The 21,723-nt window shown below is 37.1% G+C and overlaps 1 protein-coding gene across 1 annotated transcript in view; it reads right to left on the bottom strand.

Moving 5' to 3' along the window:
• Window positions 1-301: 301 nt before the first annotated feature.
• Window positions 302-21,723, bottom strand: part of nhsa (Nance-Horan syndrome a (congenital cataracts and dental anomalies)) — a 104,328-nt gene continuing 82,906 nt past the window's right edge. The window contains 11 exon segments of the mRNA XM_042750197.1: window positions 302-3,852; window positions 3,945-4,068; window positions 4,170-4,944; window positions 4,946-7,038; window positions 7,179-7,310; window positions 8,807-8,854; window positions 10,739-10,934; window positions 13,313-13,375; window positions 15,925-15,969; window positions 16,058-16,194; window positions 17,075-17,227. Of these exon segments, the coding sequence (XP_042606131.1) occupies window positions 3,246-3,852; window positions 3,945-4,068; window positions 4,170-4,944; window positions 4,946-7,038; window positions 7,179-7,310; window positions 8,807-8,854; window positions 10,739-10,934; window positions 13,313-13,375; window positions 15,925-15,969; window positions 16,058-16,194; window positions 17,075-17,227 (4,373 nt within the window). The 3' untranslated portion in view covers window positions 302-3,245.

Here is a 21,723-nt window from a genome sequence, read left to right as displayed (position 1 = left end):
TCAAACAGCACTGAAACAGGGTGGAATAAAAGTGTTTAAGAACTAAAAACTATGAAAACACCTGTCAAAGTAAAGCAGGTACTTGCCATTAACACTTCACTAACAAAAAGTCATTCATTTTATTCTACTAAAGCATCTCAAACTCTGTTAAAACCATAGCATCCTTGAGCTTTATATTTCATATAATGATATTACTTAAAATGTGGTACAATTTACCATACTTCAACCCAGTTCAGCATTATCACCTATCTTTATAAACAAACATTTACACACACAGGCGTTTATGTGTTTAAAGCAGTCACATTTATTGGCCTCTTCTATGCACATTTACTAAACAGCCAGACAAGCTGGCAAATGGTTTTAGAGACATTTTACAATGGGACTTTCCACAAAGATTACTAAAAAATAAATACAAGACTCAAAAGTGTTGCACAGATCAAAAATATACAAAGGCTTATAATTAATGTAAACTTTGAAAACATTTTACATAAGAAACACCCTGGAAACGATTTTAAAAGGTATTCTATTTACAAGTTTTTACAAAAAAAACCCATCAAAAAATCATTTTAGTTGCTTGAAGACTTCAGTCTAGTACCAGAAGAGACATCACGTAACTGTGCGTGTTCAGTACAGCAAGTGTTTGTCTGACTCTGAAATCCTTTGGTACTCAAATCTTTGCATGTTACCATTCACCAAGCATGCTTCAACTTTAACAATATGAGATTTCAATTCATAATTGCTTTTGCTATGTGTTAAGTATTCCTGTTTAAATAGCCTTAGGTACAGCAATAGACAATGAGAAAACCTTCACAAACATTCTAAACATCAGTGCAAATTTTAAGGTTAGACTTTACAATGTTGGAATGGTAGCTTACAAAATCATTTACCTCTGTCTTGGAGATGGATAGTGAAAGTCTTTGCAAACTTTTAGATTGCTCAGATTTGTAAATGTGTGTTTTCCCCTTTGTATAACATCTTTACCTAAAGCTAGTTAGTTGTTAGTGATCGGATAGTTGAGGACAGCTTAAATACTTGATCCAAAGACTAAATCTCACCAAGCAAGGTAAATTGCAAACACACCAGAAGGTCAATGGTACAAAGGAGAGAAATGCCAAATACACCACTGGACACCATTAGGTTTCAAAGGATCATTAACAGAGTAGCTTATGCCATTAATATTTTTTTTTTTATATTATTTATAAGTGGTTTTATTTTCTGCATTAAATTCGTCTGTCTTTTGAAACCAGTGTTTACCCACTAAAGCTTAACCTCTGAAAAGAAAAACATAAGTCCATAAATCCATAAATAAATCTGCAGTCGTTAAATGTATCAAAGCCCAATATTTCATAAAAGCCAGCAAGATACTAATAATCCTTTTGCATTAGTACCAAAATGAAAAACATGAGGTGGCTCTTGGAAACTGATTTTAAAAAAGCTGAACGATAACCAAACAGTAGTGCAAGTCCATGTTTTTCATCTGTCCTTTGCAACCTTTTTAACAACCTCTTTCCTTTGATTTGCATCCTTTGCAGCACATCTTCATATGCACAGATTTATTTGTTGCTCCAGCAAAACAAAGTCTTTATCAAGACGCAAAGCCTCTTACTGCAGACTTGCTCTGTCTCTCAGTCTGACGTGACTCTACACCTCTGCAGTCTTTCTTTGGATATCTTACTGTCTGTGCTACAATCAGCAACAGCATTGAGAAAGGAATATGTTTTCCATCAGTTTCAAAGACGATACCAAACTTTAAGTCCTTCTTGTAACTTTCCTCATTGCCCTCTCAACATTGCAGATTTAAACCCAAAGCAACACAAACTGCAAAAGCCTCCTGACCAAAACTTCCACTACACACTTCTAAAAACTTCTACTTATCCTTCTACAAGTTTATTCTGCCATAGTCCGTTTACTACATGTAAATGTCTTTGAAAAAGATTGTCAAGAGTGTTTCAATCAGATTTTTGACAAAAACAGCTCATGGCCTTACAATTCTAATGAGGCAAATTCCTTGATACGCTTAAAAAAAATGATGTACCAATATTGGCTCCTCTCTTAAGTTTTATTGCATGCAGTTAATTTGATCTGTTAAAGTGAAACATAGAAAAGCTACAACTACTGCGGTAGAAGCATAATTTCAAGTTGGCTGTAAAACGCTTGCACAGTATTAGTCCTGCTGTGTGGGTCAGTGATCAATAACAAAAAAATCACTTCACAAAGAGCAGAATTATATATATACTTGAGAAACAGTTGGTACAGTATTCACAGAATACGTTTAGTGCCTGTATTATAGCTGTTGTCATTTTTCTTAGATCAATTTACTGATATAGAAACCATGGGTTGATTTTTTTTTTAGAGAAATTTGCTTAAAAAAGATAAATACTGAATGAAAGCGAAGAATCATGTGGTCATTAATTACACCATTGCTTTAAAATTATTAGATGGTGCATAAAAAGCTCAATATCTTAAAAATGCCAAATATGGACACAATTTGCCTATTACCTTCTTAAGCTAATCTCATTAAAAATAAATTTTTTTTTTTAAATTTATATTCTGTATATAGATAATTATTTTTATGTCACTTTTTCCTCTGTGGCATTTTTGTAAGATTATTTTAAAATGACATTTTTTTCAGTACCAAAAGAAGTGCAAAATAGTGGTTGGCCATCAGGATATTCCAACACAGCTACATTTCTTGCCCAATAAGATCCAGTTGTGGGCTAACTCGAAAGCACTTAGCCCATTTATGCTACAGCTAACTATACAAAAGGCCACTCTTTGATTGTCCCAAGCTGTCTGCCATAAACAGTCTGCGTGTAATGTACAAGAAAGATTTTCCCTTCTTTTAATACCATCTGGACCCATTTTCACAGTTAGCCCAGTAAAGTACTGTTTTTATCTTTCTAGACAATGTTAAATGTGTGTGATAAAAAGCATCCGCAATTAAGTCACTGTGAGTAATTACAAAGTGATGGATTTTTATCATGTTTTCTCCACTCTCATTCTAAAATGAAAGGTACACAAAGTATTCACATAAAATAAATATGCTCATGGAAGTTATTAGAACACCACTACTGAAAATCATTATTAGACTGTTTTGTTCTTCTTGATACAAAATGGTACAGATGCTACGTATTTTGTTTACGGTCTTCTTAAGAACAGAATTAAGTATGCCAAGTGCCCAGCATTATGGACTTGATGTCAAAGATTGTGTCTAGTGTCTAATTCTAAAAGTCAAGATGCATTTTTCAGGAGGAACGGTCATCGTGTGGGCTTCCATCTGAGTTTTCTGTTTCCCCTTCTGATATGGCCTGCATGGGAGCAGTGTACAGCCGACTGCGTGTACTGTAGCGGCTGCTATTTGCAGCTGGCGGCATCCTTGACCGGCCTTGTCTAGTTGAGGCAGATGTGGGAAAAGCTTTTGGAGAAAAGCCCTCAGCATACGATTTGGGAAAGGGGCTGTGCGTTTGCTCTGGAAGTTGCTGATGTAAAGGAGAGAGTGGCTCCTCAAATTGTCTAGAACCCTCCATCAGGAGCTCACCGGGGCTTTTGGGTGCAATGGGGCTCTTGAGGATCTCTGTAGCTGACATGCGATAACTGGAGTCGGACCGACTTCCCTTTTTCAACAGCAGCAATTTGAACTCTTCATTTGAGGTACTGGACTTTTTGACACTCCTGTAAATTGGACCCGGGGTTCTCTGAGCCCCGGTTTGAGCAGATGGACTTGCAGATATGTTTGGGGTGCTTGGCGAGGTTGCAGGATTAGTAGCAGAGCCATTCCCAGAAACAACCTCTAAACGGCTCCGCACTGACATTTCTCCAGAATCTTTCCTGCCCAGCATTTTCCGTTTTGACCTGAGATGGCAAAAAACAAAACAAAAGACAATAAACATTTTGCGATTTTCAGTGCTTTCTCAGATCATCAAAAATCTACCAGATAAACACACCTGTGAATCATGGCAAAGAGATCCTCTGTTGTGCGACTTTTACTTGGTGAAAGAAAAACACTATCATCCTCGGTTTTGGATTCGTCTGTCAGAGGGGACACAGTTGGGTCGCTTGGTGTGGACTCTGAAATAGAAACTCTGAAACTCATTCCAATTCAAAATGTCTAAACTTTACACAAAATGGAAGCAAGTTTACTTAGTAATAGACATATTACACAAACAAACCTTTGCTGAAATAGTCCTCTGTGTCTGGTGTTGACCCTTCCTCTACAAGTTCCTGTGAGGCACTTCTGGTTGGAACACCTGATGTTACAGATTCTTCTCCAGCACTGCTGATTAGATAAGCTTGCAATGTCTCTGATCTTTGATTGACAATATCAGGCACTTGGTCAAGACTATCTGACCTCTTTCCTACACCATTCTGACCAGGGCTTCCCTCATTTGGCTCAGATTTCCGTGGTTGGATTTGCTCCATTTCCAGACTACTCTGAGGAAATAAATTATTTGAGGGGCTCACCTCTTCTGCAACTTCTCGAGAATTCTCAGACATCACTTCATCAATGTTCACCTGCTCAGACGGGGCCTTAAAAGCAGTCATGCTCCAAAGAGGTGATGGGGCTAATCGGTCATATCTGTTTCTTGCACCAAAATGGCTTGCTATATTCTTAGCAGCTAGTCCATCTACTGGGGTAAACAGTGATTCACAATTGTCCTGAGAGGAGGTTTCTGTGAAAAGGGGTCTATAGGGTGGAGGCTTCCTAGTTTCATGGGGTTTATTGTGAGTAGGTGGGGTAATGATAGTCACAGTGGGACACTTAGGCCTAGTGGCAGTATCATTTATTGGTCGATCGTGGCTCCCTTCTCCAGATTTGCCAACTGAACGTAGTTGAACTGAACGAAGTACCGTAGGAGTGATGGCCAAAGGACTAGTGACTGCCAGCTCATCACTTGAAACCGAAGTTGCCAGACTCTCATGCTTGGTTTCTGCTGAAGCTGCTGCTTTTTTTTTTTTCTCGTTGGAGAATGTGCATCTGTTTTTTTTGAGTTTTGGGCTTGCTGACATTGGGAAGGGCACTTAGGTCAAGATGGGAGGGAGGTATGATAGGCAATTCCAGGTCCCTTTTGGATGAGTACTGCTGCAAAGAAGCAAGTGAGGACTTCCTCTCTGGGACTTTGGGTTTCCTTTTGCCACCAGTAGGGGACATTGGGTGAGCGTTTGGGAAGAAAGTTGACGGAAGAGATGATGTTGGTGTCTCTGACTGGCTTGAGTAGCCACTGGAAGGTGATGCTAGACCTACCAGCTTTTCTGGTGAAGGCAATCTAAACTCGCTTTCCACCGATGGTAATGAAGGAGTGGTGGCCCTAGATCCTGACTGAGAAGTCTGGGATTCAGAGCTCTCCTGTGACTTAATGCATTCGATGACAGTGGTACCCGTAGCTGTGCTGGAATTTGACAACGATCTGTAAGGATCATTGGATTTCAAGTCATTAAGAAGCCAGAGATCTGCATAGTCTGACTGGACAGCTCCCTCATCCTTGAAGGAATGTGTTTCTGTGGAGCCAAACAAAGCAACTTCTGGAATCTCTGTAGAACTCTGAACACCCCAAGCCCCCAGTGGCTCCTCACTCTCCAGCTGACTTGAGGAGCCTCCGTTCAACCCCAAATGCTGTGTTCTCTCACCGGAAGACATTGATTTGCTCTGACCGACAGCATTCTTTGGTTCGTTCTTGTCACTGGGAGGTCCAACATGGCTGCTTATTTTCTTTAAGGATGAGCTGCGTTTTGGTGGGGATGGCTTCACCTTTGGTTTACTTAGAGAGAGACTACGTCTCCCAAGTGTGTTTGTTTGATGTCCATATTCTGCCTGCTGCTGTTCTACAGATGCATAGTTATACGTGAAGCTTTTGCTACCTTTAAGACCACAGTCAAAGTGCATGGAGGTATAGTAGCCCTCGGCATCTACAGAATAGTGTGAGGTGGTGTCAGCCTTTTCAGATGGTGGCCTATCTGGTAAACTTTCAAAAGTGGCTATGCTAGCAAAACTGGGACATTCTAGTATATTCTCTGCCCTAGAGTGCTTAGGACTGAAGTCGGGATTGCAAGGCATGTTGTGTCTATAATGTGGATAGCTCCACTCACCCTCACTGGCAGTGCTGACTCCAGCATCATCAAGCATGTCAGTCACAGTGGAAGTAAATGAACCTGTCCTATGGCTACGGAGACCTTGTGATCGGTCTCCAGGATATGCATCAATAATGAAACTGGTGGAGTCATCATTAGTATTGGTAGCTGCATTCAGCGATAGTTCTGAATCACAGTGGGATGATCCGGTGAGTGGAGGTGAGGCTGCAGGAGGAATGGTCTCTGATGTCTGGGAGGGACAGGTAGAACTGCTACCACTCCAATTACCGCTCGAGGACTGGTGATCCTCCTTGTGGTCCATTTGGCTAGTCAGCACACCAGCATTGGAAACGGAGTGAATGGGGCTACTGAATGTATCAGAACTGGAGGAAATCTCACAGCTACCCATGTCAGCTTTCCGAGGCAAATGGGATCGACCCCTCTCTATCCAGTCATGCTCTGTACTTCCAGAATGCTGCTTGAATTTCAAACTGTTATGCTGGTCCTCTGGGATTGCCTGGTCATCAGTGCTTTCTTCATCATCTTTTAGAATATGTTCCCCTGGGACTGGTAGGAAATCCTCTGCCTCAAATGGGGACAGTTCTTCCTCCTCCTCCTCCTCGTCATCCTCATCACTGTCATCATGGCCTTCATCCACCAGTCGCCCTCCCTTACGCGGGAGGCTTCGAGAACGCAGACGGGAGCCTACTGAGGCGGTGAACATTGTGTCAGAGTTGTCAGGCAGAGAAGATATGTTGCCTGCGGAATGGGACAGTGACACAGTCACGCCCTGCCCCCTTTGTGATCTGATCCGTCTACGTGAGGGTGCAGCCCCAACAATCAGGGATTCTTCTGTCTGGCAACCAGAGTCCTTGGTGTTGAGACGAGAGAGTGTGAGATCCTCTTGGCAAATTTCAGGATTGGTATGGACTATCACTGTACGTTCTCTGGCCACTGGAGACTCGTCAGAATCTAAAAAAACAATAAAAGATTTTTCAGAAATAATGTTTTATACATGCCATTTACTCTTATTATATGCCTTATTCTTTACTGCAAATAAACAAATTATGAAAACATAAAGAGTAATAAAAGAATGTTGCAAGTTCACACACCAAAATCTTGCTGCACGCATCTGGGAATGCCAGTGATCGTTTTCCGTCTCCTTAGCTTCCTTCGCCGTTGAAGCACTGATTGCGAATGGACTAATGAGCAGCGCACACTGGCCTCTCTGTCGAACCCAACCCCTGCAAAGAGCACCAGACATGTTAGAAGCTGTTGGGTGCAAGCCACTTTTTTCTACTTCTCCCTCCCATGTTTCTCACACTCATAAACCACTGAGATTTTTGATGCTTAATACAATATTTTAGTCAAGATGAAAATAATGTTTCTTAACTAATACTAATACTAATACTAATACTAATATATATTTATATATTTTTATACAGAGTATAAATTTTATGTTTTACAGTATATAACTACTTTCACATCACATGTATAAAAAGTCTGACTTTCTACACAAGTTATGCATCAACATACAAGGTTAAGAACACATCTCAGAAAAAAAAAAAGTATGTATTATAAAATCATAAATGCAAAAAAAGATGGTTTTCATTCATGTTAAAATATTTTAACTGACACAAAAGTACACTGGACAGTACGCAACATCATGCAAGGTGGAAGGAGCGACATATTCAGGACGTCAGAACAGAAAACAACCAGGGTTGAAAATGGGAGTATTGCTGTCCTACCCGACCCCAATCTTACTCTAGACTGCAGTCTGCTGCTGTACTCTTGAGCTCTATTTATTTTGATGTTTGTCCAGTGTCATGCATCATGACTCTCATGTGATTGCAAGGCTTGGCCCTTTGAGCACCAATTACGCCACTGTGCCTGTGATGCGCAATTTCCAGTCAACACTGTCTTTGACTCAATCCTTGCTGACACGCACCTCAAAACTTCCCGTTCCAATCAAGGACAGAGTAAATATATTTGGCCTCTTTGTAATTCTAATGCAACTGATTAGCATGCACAAAACGCTTTCTTGACTCTTTGCATTTCCTGGCACAAAGTAAGTTACCACGACAACTAAAAACTTTTTTGTTTCAAATTTCATGACTTGCAGATTTTAACCTACTTTTCCAGTGTATCTAATACTGTTATTATTCTAATGTATTTGGGTGATTCTTCAGTTTGGGCCCTTCTAACAACTTGAAGAAAGAAATTTTCAAAATCATGTTTCACCTATATGTATGTTAAAACATTAATCACATGTCATGGAATAAAAAGGGTCTGATCATGGCCTTATTCAACCTTTAACTAGAAATGAAAAAATAAAATAATAATAAAAAAAAAATAACAGTGGAACAGCCCATGCTTTTACTAGCAAAAGGTCTAAAACGGCAAGCGTCTAAAGCAATTATAATCTACCCTTTAAAACTTGAAATTTAAAAATCACACATTTACTTTAGCCATCTATGTTTTGGGACTACTAACTCTTCATTTATAGAGTTAGTGGCCACTTAGCACTGATTTATAGCAGCATGTGCTAGTAATGTAAAAATCAAAACAGCTTTTTTCATTAAATTAGAAAGCTACAATAGCCAAAATGAGAGTGTTATTATGGCTGAGATGGCAATCTCTTCTTTCTCTCCGCACATTATTCTAAATGGTGATGGTTAGGGAATGAAGTGTCACTGATACTGAAGGGGGAAACTTAATGGACATGTAAAAGATCTCTCACTTAGGAAAGCTGATATCGCTGAGGGGGAAGTAGCGTTGGTGCCCTCCTCTGAAAACAACACACGCAAAATTCAGCGTTCTCACAAGGTAATCCTTCTGTTCATTGATGCCAGAGGAGAACTTTGGTCAAGATGATGATACTCTCAATTAGATTTAGTTATGAGGTGTAACATAGACTGTTCGATAATAACTTTCATTAATAAACAGTATATAATTCTTATCAGATCATTTGTAAATATATATTCACAAAGCTAGAATTATGAGATAATGTGCTTGTTAATGTTTACTAATGAACTTAAATACTACCTAATAATTAACCAATCATTATTTCATGTAAATTAAATTGCTTATGTCATCAAACGTCCAGTTCATATCATCATGCACTTTTCAAAAATCTAAAGGATTTTAACAGAAACTTGTTAATGTACTTTCAAATGCTAACAAATGTCAATGTCAATATTATCTAACATTGTAAAATGTGGTGGAAAAAAATAGCTTAACTAGTCATTTTAAGCACATCACAAACTATTCATGTTAACATATTACTCACTCAATCACAGTCTGTAAAGGTCACATACTGTACAGTATGTGACCCTGGACCACAAAACCAGTCATAAGGGGCAATTTTTTGAAAACGAGATTTTACACATTATCTGAAAGCTTAATAAATAAGCTTTCCATTGATGTATGGTTTGTTAGGACAATGTTTGGCCGAGATCCAACTATTTGAAAATCTGGACTCTGAGGGTGCAAAAAAATCTAAATACTGAGACAAAGAAGTTGTCCAAATGAAGTTCTTAGCAATGCATATTAGTCTTCAAAAATTAAGTTTTGAGATATTTATGGTAGGAAATGTACAAAATATCTTCATGGAACATCATGATGATTTTTGGCATTAAAGAAAAATCAATAATTTTGACCCATACAGTGTATTGTTGGGTATTGCTACAAATATACCCGTGCTACTTATGACTGGTTTTGTGCTCCAGGGTCACATATTTGGTCTGCGTTTGTAGAGTATATATTCTATTGTTTATACATCTTTACAAATCATTTATTAATCATTTGTTTATGTTTTTGCATTACCCGATCGCTGAAACTACTCATCATTTGTAAATGTTTATAAATGTTTACTAATCATTAGTACCTTTACGGGCAGTCATCTCTGGCAAAAAAGAAAAAAGAAAAAAAAAGAGTCCAGAATGACCTGAATTCACCCTATTTACACACCTTTACAAATATTTATTAATCATTTGCTCATGTTTTTGCTCAAGTTAAGACTAGTCATCATTTGTAAATGTTCATGAATGTTTACTAAGCTTTATGGGCATTGGACTTTTAGCAGCTGTAACAACGTTTGTGTTAAGGGGTGGTGGTTAATTAAATTTAGCTAAATGCTTGCTAAAGTCATAACACAAGTTGTAATTTGGGTGCAAATCATGTTTTTATTGTCTCAACACTTATATCAGTATACTACTATATATACAGTCAAACCAAAATCATTCAGAATAAAATCTTTTAATCATTGCATAACATCTGTTAAAATCATTTGAAAATGTTTGAGTTGCACGTGATACACAAAATAGCTAAACTTCAAAAGTTCTTGTTTAAATCAATGTGTTACTTGCCATTTCTTTGTAATTGTTTGTGAAATCTGATAGCAATTTATAAATATATATACATATATTTTTTACACACATTTAAAACATCACTAGATTATAATGGACCAAAGTTCTCCTTTAGTAGTGACAGCGTCACCAGACTTGAGCCCAATAGTATGTACTTGAGCTATAGTAAAATGAATACAACCTTTAATTTTCCTTATAACAATGAAATTATATTTTACAAAAAAAATATGCTGCTGCCATTTAAGTGTCATACTCAGCCCTGACTCAGCATGCATTATCGACAGCAAACACTAGGGGGCATTTACCTGTTACGTTAATGGGAACGATGCATGAGGTGATGATTTGAGAGTCCGTCTTCATCTTCTCCTCTGGGGTGGGCAATGGTAAGATTCCAGCCCAGTTGGTCTGTTTGTCCAGCGTTGAGGGCACGTTCGGGAATGGGCACTTCGGCCAGTGGCCCAAAGCCACCACCTCTGAATCTGAATCCACTGAAGGAGCAACCTAGAACAACATTACGGTGATGAATATGAGGTTACTGCGGTTGGGAAATCTTTTATAGATGTATCATAGACAAAACCCCACAAAAAAAATCTATTTTGATTTCATGAGGTCTGTGAAAAAAGGTGGAACAACATACTTAAAACTGGATAAAATTTACATTTTTAGTTCTACATGCACATGCATAAAGAAGCACTGAAACATGCAAAGGAAATAGCAATGGAGATGCATTAGTGCACAACAGTTTCAAGAAAACAAATGCATATTCTCATGAAGTATACAACACAACTCAAGTTCAATTCTTTCTTTACAGCTTTTCAGCTTTTCAGTACACTTGCTAAATACTGTCAGATAGTTAACTTAGCAGTTAATCTAATGAGTTAACTTACCTTGTGGAGTTTACAGAGTGTTAACTAAAGAGGTTTGGAGAGTTTAGTGGCTGTCACCAGCCACATATGAACATGCACATTATTAAAGCGAGCTGTGATATTCAGTCTTAGTGTGTCCTTTTCCCAGCCGGCCAATGAGGTTCTCACAATAAACAGCAGCAAAAAAAAGGGTTACCACGGAAACTTCTCCCAAAACCAGAAGAGGACGAAAAGAAAAAGGGAGGCGCCACAAAAAGAGACGGACAGAATCAAAGGGAGTTTATGACCGTTTTGTTTGCCAGCACTGAAATGAGGGGCAAGGGGTGAAGTGGAGTTTTAAAAAACACGGGATCAAAGCAGGAAAAAAAAGAAAAGAAAAAAGGAGTGTATGGAGCCAAAATGAGCCAGAGAGGAGGGAACGTAGGGGGCTGGGAAAGAGCCAAATGTGACAGTTTGATTTCTCCATCTGGCTCGTGTTCAAAAGCTATTTTGATTAGAAAAGAAACTAGACATCAGGGGAATGAAAGAATGCCATTCATGAAGTTCAGCAGCAGAAAGAGAGAAACACAGAGCGTAAAGGAGCACAAGGAAACCAGAGAAAGTGAACATTATAATATGTATACAAAACCTATGTCTAGAGTCCAAAATGTAACTTTTTTAAATCTTGCAATGGCAAGTGATTAAAAAACAAGTCAATAAAATATAAATAAATAAAAAACATTAAACAAAATAATAATAATAGTGCTTTATATAAATAGAGAGTGAGACATAATTGTAAAGTTTGACCATAATAAAATAATAGTAATAATAATATATATATATTTTTTTAAATATAAAATAATTAGCAAATAATGGCAGCGTTTATTCTTCCATGTTCATTGCATCCACACAGGATGAGCCAGTATGAATCAGTAAAACTGCACAAAAATATGCACATTTTTTTCATTAGTATGCCATCTATTACATTATTATGTGTAACTAAATAAATTTCTAGAGGAAAGTGTAATGAGAGATTAGATTATATTTCTTCATTGTACTTAAAAGCATGCATTATGTTGCCAAAACTCATCACAGCCAGTAACTTTAAGTTTTTAAAAAAAAAATTTTTTTATAACTTTAAATTCATTTTGGACCTTAAATATGCCTTAAAATGGATCAGAAAAGACAAGCAACAGCAAGTGACACCTGAAGAGAAAATTTCATAAGGGAACTTATGACAGAGTGATCGCTCTTAAAAGCATCTATCTTGGAGTCAGGAACTCAGGCAGGGGTTTGTGGGTAAGCCATAGTGCCGGGAGCTGATGGGTAATTATATTTTTCTGTCACAGACACACACACACACACACACAGTCAGACAGCAGCTCTACCCTGGAAACCCTGTCATTAAGAAACCTCAGACCTGCGCACTTCCGTGTGTGTGTGTGTGTGTGCTTCCCGTAGACATTCTTCACATAGTATTTCAGGAGCATAATGCTGGAGAGGCTATGAGAAGGGCAGTGCTTTATTAGTCTGTGCTAGTGTTGATTTATACAGCATTACCAGGGTCAGAAACAAGGGCAAAGATAATGAAGATAATTCAAAGTGACTTGGATTTGGATTGACATTGGAATATCCAGATGAAAGTTCAGGCGTACTCCTTATGTTAGAAAGTAGTAGCATCAGAAGAGGAGTTTTAAAGAATTATAGTTAGACAATAGTTAGTTATATTATTTATTATAGTTAGTATATATGTTAGACATACACAAAAGAGTCCTGTTAAGATTACATTCAGAAGTTAACAATATCTGATTATATGTTTATAATAAAACTTATGAGTGTTAAATATCATTAACACAGACAAGATTTGAAGGTTCTACCAAACCAAATCTTATTTATGTAAGATGTTCTGTTAAAGCACTGATCTGGAAGCAGTTTTGGCCTCATCCCCATGATTATGATTGGATAAGGAAACAGCAAATCTGTTTCTAGATCAGCGTGAATGTAGGATTTAGGAGACATTTGGGGGTAAAATACCTTTCTGCTCCATGGGGAAAAATGACAACACTCAGTAGGGGAGGAGGACCGGGTGCTTTGGAACTACAACACATACAAACACAAAGATGGACATGAATGTGAGGATGTACATGAACACAGAAATGAACACAACGAGGGTGCATCTGCTTCCATATTGGAACTGAAAGAACAGCTGTGAGTCACTGTGCTTGTCAAAACAAAACGTGATAATATAGATTTAGCTGATTATATATAATTAAAACTTCGTCCTCAGTTCTGCAGCACTGAAACATTTAAAACACCCAATTCACATACAGAGTTATTATGGATTATGGACTCATATTTTGGCCAGAAGTGACGAATTAACGTTAAAATGCCTTAATGTTGGATTTTTTTTTCTTTTCTATTGATGGACTGGAGTGATTTGGATTACTTGTGGATTAATGTGATGTTTTTATCAGCTGTTTGGACTCTCATTCTGACGGCACCCATTCACTGCAGAGGATCCATTGCTGAGCAAGTGTTGGAATGCTAAATTTCTCCAAATCTGTTCTGATGAGGAAACAAACTCCTCATCAGAATATATCTCGGAAGACCTGAGAGTAAGTAAATAAGCACATTTTCATTTTTGGGGGGTGAAATATTTCTCTAAATCATGGTGTACTAAGTAAAGATATGTAATCCAGCACAGATGACTGAAAACCTGTCAGCAACCCATGAACATCCTGAAATAAATAGTGTTATTATAGGAGGCTTAACAAAGAAATGAACGTTGTTTGTCCACATGGCTTGCTGCAAAAGAGGAGTTATTTTCATAATGACTAGCCTTGTACAAACAAGTGCGTGCTTAATGAACTTAAAGCACGACATCCAGTGAGACACTCCCTGTTTTGTAAACAGCTGGATCAAAATAATCATTAAATAATCATTTGACTGAAATGACTGCTGATACATGGGGAAAAAAAAGAAAGAAACTGGCAACCTGGGTAATATAGTTGTTTACCTGCATCTGCTTTACTCAGCGAGTCACAGACACAAACTATGAGACTGAAAATAAATGCATAATCTAAAACATTATGATTTTATGAACATCAGTGCAAAGAAAATGTCAAAAATCTCTAAATGACTGTGATGTACGTGCATGTTGATAACATACTTTGCAAGGTATGACCTTTGTGAAAAAGAAGTGTGCTTAATTGTTTTAAGTGTGCACTTGCAGCATATTTAAAATTCTAAAAGTATATTTTTAAGCAAACATACTTGCAGATAATATAATATTAGTGAATTTAAAGTTTAATTAATAAGTGTAAATACACATTCATATATTTTTTTAAAACACTTACAGTCAGTACTTTTAAAAAGGGCATTTTCTAATAATGTCAAATGAAAGTTTTTGTTTTAAAAAAAATACATTTTAAATCATTATGTTTTGATAATCTTTTTTATCAAGTATTAAAGTACACATTTTGATGTGTTGACTAGCATACTAAAGCACCTGTAAAATATTTGATTATAATTTTAACTGTAGTGTGTTATTCAATATTACATTTAACCTGTTAACTGCCTGGCTATCTTTTTTTTATTACCCTTTTACCCTATCACATATTTTAGTAATCATCCTAAATTAGATATAATTTGAAAGTTTAAAATACTCAAAATTCATCTTTTTAAATTTGACATTGTGTTATGGAAATGGTACTTTAAATTCATTTAGCGGGCTCCTCCTCCTTTTGGGCAGTGTTAAGTGTAATATTACAAAATTTACTGCAGTATTTATATAATAATAAAAAAAAATAATAATATTGTGACAGGAAAATGCATTTTAAAAATTCAGTGGAGTTCAGTGGAGTATTTTTGGTAGAGGGACTAAAAAAATCTCACAGGGATTGCAATTTTTGTGATATCACCTTAAAATTTGGAACATCACTTAGACATGCAGTTTTATATAAAATTAACTTTTTTTAAGTACAGTGCATTTTCTTTACAGTAAACTTAAACTTCTTTTCAAAATGTTTTTACATTTTAATTTTTTTTTTTTTTTAATGCTAGCCTTAGGCATGCATTCCAAAGTGTTCATGAAGTTTGTGTATTTTCATATCTATGTCCAGAAAGGGGGATGACAGTTAAGAGGCTAAAGCTAATATAATAATTACATGTAAATGTACTGAACTGCAAATTTCACCATTTCAAAAAAGTATTTAAATATATTTATATACGTACATAACATACAACTTTCAATAGAAATGACATTAAAGTACATTTTAGTGTACTATAAATGTTCGGCAGCAATATTTAAATATATTTATATACGTACATAACATACAACTTTCAATAGAAATGACAATTTAAGTGGGTCACTCTCTTAACACTCTTAAGTTCAATAATTGCAATTTAGTAATAAATAACATGCATATTTAATTTAATTTTAAAACATTACATAAACGGTTCCGAAAATAGTACATTCTTGTAAGTATATTCTTTTAAAATAAATACCACATTAACTATGTGCTAAAGTATATTCTTGTAAAATATGTTATTTGCGTAATAAATACTTTTTTGAAAATGGTATTCATTCAGCTAAAATCAAAGATCTCCATGCAGTGTTTCAGTGTGACACACAGGTGTGTGTTTACCTGTGCTTGTGTTGTCTGAGTTTCTATGTCTCTCTCTGTCCTTTCCTAAACACACAGACACACCATCATCAACAACACTCCGTCTACAATCACACTATAGATCAGAGCTGCAGGCTGGCAGGCCGATGTTTACCGTGGTGAGGGGTCTGTCTCTCTGCTGGTGTCTGCGGTGGGCACGGGGCGATGGGTAGGTGGGCATGGGTGGAGCCATGGAGATGGAAATGGTCACCCTGCGCTCTCTCTCGCTGACCTCCTGCCTCTGCTGCTGGTCTGATGAGCAGTTTCACACACAACAGACAAATCAGTTTTACCAAATGACCAATTATATCTTGAGCAGAAAATAGTGCTGGACGGGTTCCACTGAAGACTAATACTTACTGTTGGGGTTTGCTCAAATCACTAACTTTACCTAAAAACAATATAATAACAGTGATGCTTGCAAGCACCACTAGCATTTAGAAATGAGTTGTATGAAATCATAATTATAATAATTAATCATAATGCTGTTTTGTTTTTGTCCTTTTTTCAATTGTTTTACTTTTGGTTCTAATTTTTGACATTTATGTTTTATGATTTAATTGTTTGTTATTTTTTTTTTTTTTTTTTAATTGTTTTGTGGATCATTTTTGTCATCTGACATTCTTTAGCTGTTTTTCCCACTTTGCATTACACATACAAATAAATTTATTCTGTTTTAAGAATATACATTTTCACATTACTATAGTTTTAATAGCTCTATCCTGTCATTTACAGTGTTGAAATGAAATGAAAAAAACAACAACTTACACATGCAAATTAGAATAGTTTCCTTGGCAACTAATTGAAATAAAATATGCACTAAAATGACTAAAACAAACAGAAACTGAAAAAATAAAGCAACCTTACTAACAACATTACTAAAATTAAAAACGAAAATATAAAAATAAAGCTGTAATAGTATATAAATAATACTTAAATAACACTGGTCCTTTAAAAAAACAAAAAACATTATTTATTTTTGATGCTTCTATCTTCGTCCTCTAGAGGGCAGTGTTCACTGTCAGTGAATGGAGAGTTTTGACTAGATCGAACAACTTTGCTTAGATGAGCTCAGAAGGTGTTCACTGGGTGATTGATAACTGATCAGTAGTGATTTATAAGTGCGTCTAACCTCTGTACAATGCGCGCAGGCTCGGTTTGGCATTTCGATGCAGCTCTTCCACACACGCGGGCCGAGTCGATGGCAGGAACACATTTCTCTGCAGGTGCCATGGAGCCTGATAATGTCCACTCAGCTTACTCTCAATGTCCAGATTAGATAGCGCTGTAGATGAAAGAGAAAATATGTTACAAAAATATCACTTGTACATCAGTAACCATGTTTTATCATTCATGTTGACATGTGAAAGACACAAACACATTGTTTTACAACATATATTCTTCCCCCTTATTAACCATAAACTTCAATAAAGTTAGTTAGATTTAGGCATTATTGCACATCCTCTTGACTTTCTAAGCTTTACCAAGATAATCTCTTCACACAAAGTGAAACAATAGTCCTCAGTTGATATGAGCTGGTTAAGAATGTAGACTTTTAACTCAGTAGCTGAAAACTAAACCTGCTCTAAGGACTTCCTCAAATGCTTTCAGAGAATCTGCTACTGGTGTAAAGACCAAATAAGCTGAGCGGCTGATCAAATAGCCCAGCATTAGCAAAACAATGCTGCAATCTGCCAGTGGCTAATGCATCACTGTGTGAGAGACAAAAGGACTTAATGGAGCCAAATACCTGATTCATTAGCCTAAACCAAACACCTCTACACCCCAACATAGTCACTGGAGTAGCCAGATAGTCACTAAAGTCTGTCTGTCTGTCTATCTATCTATCTATCTATCTATCTATCTACACCCCAACACAGTCACTGGAGTCTATCTATAGTCATCTAAAGTCTGTCTGTCTATCTATCTATCTATCTATCTATCTATCTATCTATCTATCTGTCTATCTATCTGTCTGTCTGTCTGTCTATCTGTCTGTCTATCTGTCTGTCTATACTATTTACACATATTGCAGACACACATTCATGTCTCGGTTATGAACAGACATAGAGTGTCTGTGTGTCTGGCTGGGATGCTGCAGGCAGTTTTGACTGTAATGTGAGTGAATAGACGTATAGCTCCTCTTCCTCTGCCATCATTAGCACACAGCAGCATTAATGCAGCACAATCTAGGTCACAAACTCAATAGAGCACAACTCTGTGTCTGTATTATCTCTGTTCGCACGCCTTTAAGACACACACACATGCGCGTGCACACACACTTCAATATCTTGCACACTTTACAGCAAAATGACATTTTATGATGCAAATAATAAATGTGACCCTGGACCACAAAACCAGTCATAAGTGTCAATTTTTCAAAATTGAGATTTGTACATCATATGAAAGCTGATAAATAAGCTTTCCATTGATGTATGGTTTGTAAGGATAGGACAACTATTTGAAAATCTGGAATCTGAGGGTGCAAAAAAATCCAAATATCGAGAAAATCACCTTTAAAGTTGTCCAAATGAAGTTCTTAGCATTGCATATTACCAATCAAAACTTAAATTTTAATATATTTATGGTATTTACAAAATATCTTCATGGAACATGATCTTTACTTAATATCCTAATGATTTTTCACATTAAAGAAAAAATCGAAAATTTTGACCCATACAATGTATTTGTGGCCATTGCTACAAATATACCTGTGCTACTTAAGACTGGTTTTGTGGTCCAGGGTCACAAATGTGTTTTCTATGACATCTTTTAATGTTCATCAAAGTAAAAACAATTTGCCTGTATTCTATGGCAACACTGGGTAAAATGGGGTAAATTAAATAATTTTTTGAAATTAATATTTTTGTTCTTCAAGGATGCATTCAATTGATCAAAAGTGACAGTAAAGATATTTATAATGTTACAAAAGATTCTTGCAAGTCAGCTGATTCAAACAAATGCAGTTCTTTTGAACCTTCTATTTATCAAAAAATCCAGACGGCTTTCAATGCTGATAATAATCAGAAATGTTTCTTTAACTGCAAATCGGCATATTAGAATGATTTCTGAAGGATCATGTGACACTGAAGACTGAAGTAATGATGCTGAAAATTCAGCTTTGCATCACAGGAATAAATTACTTTTTACAATATATGTAACCAAAACTGTCTGAATTGTAATGTGTTTTCACAATATTAATGTTATTACTGTATTTTTGATCAAATAAATGCAGCCTTGGTGAGCATAAGTGGATTGCTAAAACAGAAAACAATCTTGCCACCCCCAAACTGGTTATTATCCCCAAATTTACACAAATCCCATTAAAATATGATCCTCTATAACACAGACATGCTGATCTGCAGAGCATGACATCACCCTACCAAAACCTATTCCACAGAGCTCTTCTGAGATAATGCATCATGGACCTTGTTTACATCAGACAAGAGGCGTCTGCTAAACATTTCCTCCAGTACCTGCTCTGTGTCGTCCTGGACTCGTTCAGCTCATATGCCTGTTCTGCCGACCCCCTCTGCCATCCCATACCCCGCTCCCCTCTGTAGCTTTGCCAGATTATTCCTCTCATTTTTGCCCTCTGAGTATTTCTCCCATCTGGGACTGAATTCAAAGGTTTTGTTTAAGGGGAATATCTATCTGGAAGCAAGCTGGACTGGAGTTCTGGGTCTTGATCAAAGACGCCTGACTGTGAAGATGAACCGACCCTCAGATGTAATCGCTGCCTTTCACTGTGAAAAATAAAGCTTCCAGAGACGATTTCACATGTCATAGGAGAACCTGTGGTTCAGAGAAAAACCTACTGGGCCTAACTTGTCCTCTAGAACCAATACACTGACCTGAAGAATGTATCATCAAGAACTTTCCTCCAAAGCAACTAAAGAATTCAACATCACTCTTAAAAATAAAGGTTTCAAATGCGGGTTTTCTCTGCAAAGCCATAAAGGAACCATTTTTGGTTCTCCAAAGATCCTTTCAGTTATCAGATCTTAAAAGAATATTTTTTTCTTAAGTGTAAAGCACATTTTAATGATCTGAAGAACCTTTTTCCACTATAAAAAACCTTTTGTGGAATAGAAAGATTCCATTGATGTTAAAATCCATGGGTGGGTAAGATTTTTTTTAAAAGGTTTTTGAAAATCTTTTCTGTTCACTAAGGCTGCAATTATGGCCTTAACAATTTGGTAAAAACAGTAATATTGTAAAATATCACTACACTGGGTTAAAATACAAAATAAAAAATGCTGGGTTAAATACAACCCAGCGCTGGGTAAAATATGGACAAACCCAGCAATTGGGTTGTTTTGACCCAGGGTTACTGCCAAGAAGGTTGGGTTAAACATTTAACCCAACTGTTTGTTGTCCATATTAAACCAAGCATTTTTTGGCAGAGGTAGTGGAGTGTATAATTTAAAAGGACGGTTTTCAACATTAATATATATTAAAATGTAATTTAAATGAATGTTTAGCATCAATAATCTCATATTCAGTGTCACACGATCCTTCAGAAATCATTCTAATATGCTTATTTGCTGCTCAACAAACATTTATTATTACTATCAATGTTGAAAAGTTTTTGCTGCTTAATATTTTTTGGGGAAACTGTCATGCATTTTGTTTTCAGGACAATTTGATGAATAGAAACCCCAAAAGAACACTGTGACGAGTGGGGCGGGGCCGAGAGCCGTGGGAACGGAGTGAGGCCGGTGGAGTGATTGGGAAATGAGCGACACCTGCTCCACTCACCGGTCTCGAGTCCCACAGAGGAGATCGGGAGAATACAAAAGAGGAGCGACGACAGTGAAGGACGAGAGAGGACCAGGCCTGGGTTTTATTTTGTGTTTGGGTTTTGTTTGTGTGCGACAGTCGCCCGTGAGGGGCTGTCGCGCTGTTTTATGTTTATTTGCTTATTAAAGTTTTATTTGAGTGTCCGCCGGTTCCCGCCTCCTTCTTCCCGTGATTATGGAGTTTTATATTGTTACAAACACCATTTACTGATAATGGATTTCTTTTGATCAATTTAATGCATCCTTGCTGAATCAAACCAGTAATTTCTTTCAAAAAACATCTTACTGACCTCACAGACTGACTGACTGTAGTGTACACTCTGTCTCTGAGAGATCATAAGTCAAGTCAAAAGATCTAACCTCTGATCTCAAGCTTTATTATGCCAAACATTCTCAATGACCTTGAAAATATGCTTAGTGACCGTTGTTTGAAGGACTTATCTGACAAATCCCCAACAGTATGTCAGTTTCTCTTGTTTAATTGCACTTGGCTATATGGATGAGGTGAAAATCGTAGCTTGATTTTCCTGAATTCACCCTAGTTTGATGTTTATTTACAGTGCCACCCTTCTAATCTTGGGATGAAATGTTCCCATCCATTAGTCCGAGATGACTCATTCTGTGAAGGCCACAGCATGGTAATAGGGTGATGGTGACTGGGCACTCAGTGTGGCGGAAAACATGGGGAAGGTTTAAACCAGGGTTTCCAAGTATGCTCCCCAAGGGGAGACCCCCACTGAGGACTGAACTAATGCCCTTCTTGGTTGTCTTTATCTAGATAGACATGGCTCCAGTCAACCATGGTGATCATGGTAGCATCTCAGTATCTCAGCTTTTGAGCCCCTGCAGCCCATCAACTCACCATCAACACGAAAACCACCACTGATGTCCTAGATGGCACCATGCAACTAAACACAAAAAATCACATCATGCAACTGAACACATACACAAAAAACCTTCACACCAAAACTACACGCAC

The sequence above is a fragment of the Cyprinus carpio genome, chromosome B23 (genome assembly GCF_018340385.1).
Source record: "Cyprinus carpio isolate SPL01 chromosome B23, ASM1834038v1, whole genome shotgun sequence".
Taxonomy (NCBI): Eukaryota; Metazoa; Chordata; class Actinopteri; order Cypriniformes; family Cyprinidae; genus Cyprinus; species Cyprinus carpio.
Note: the sequence above shows the minus strand (reverse complement) of the source record. Positions and strands in the feature narration are given on the sequence as shown.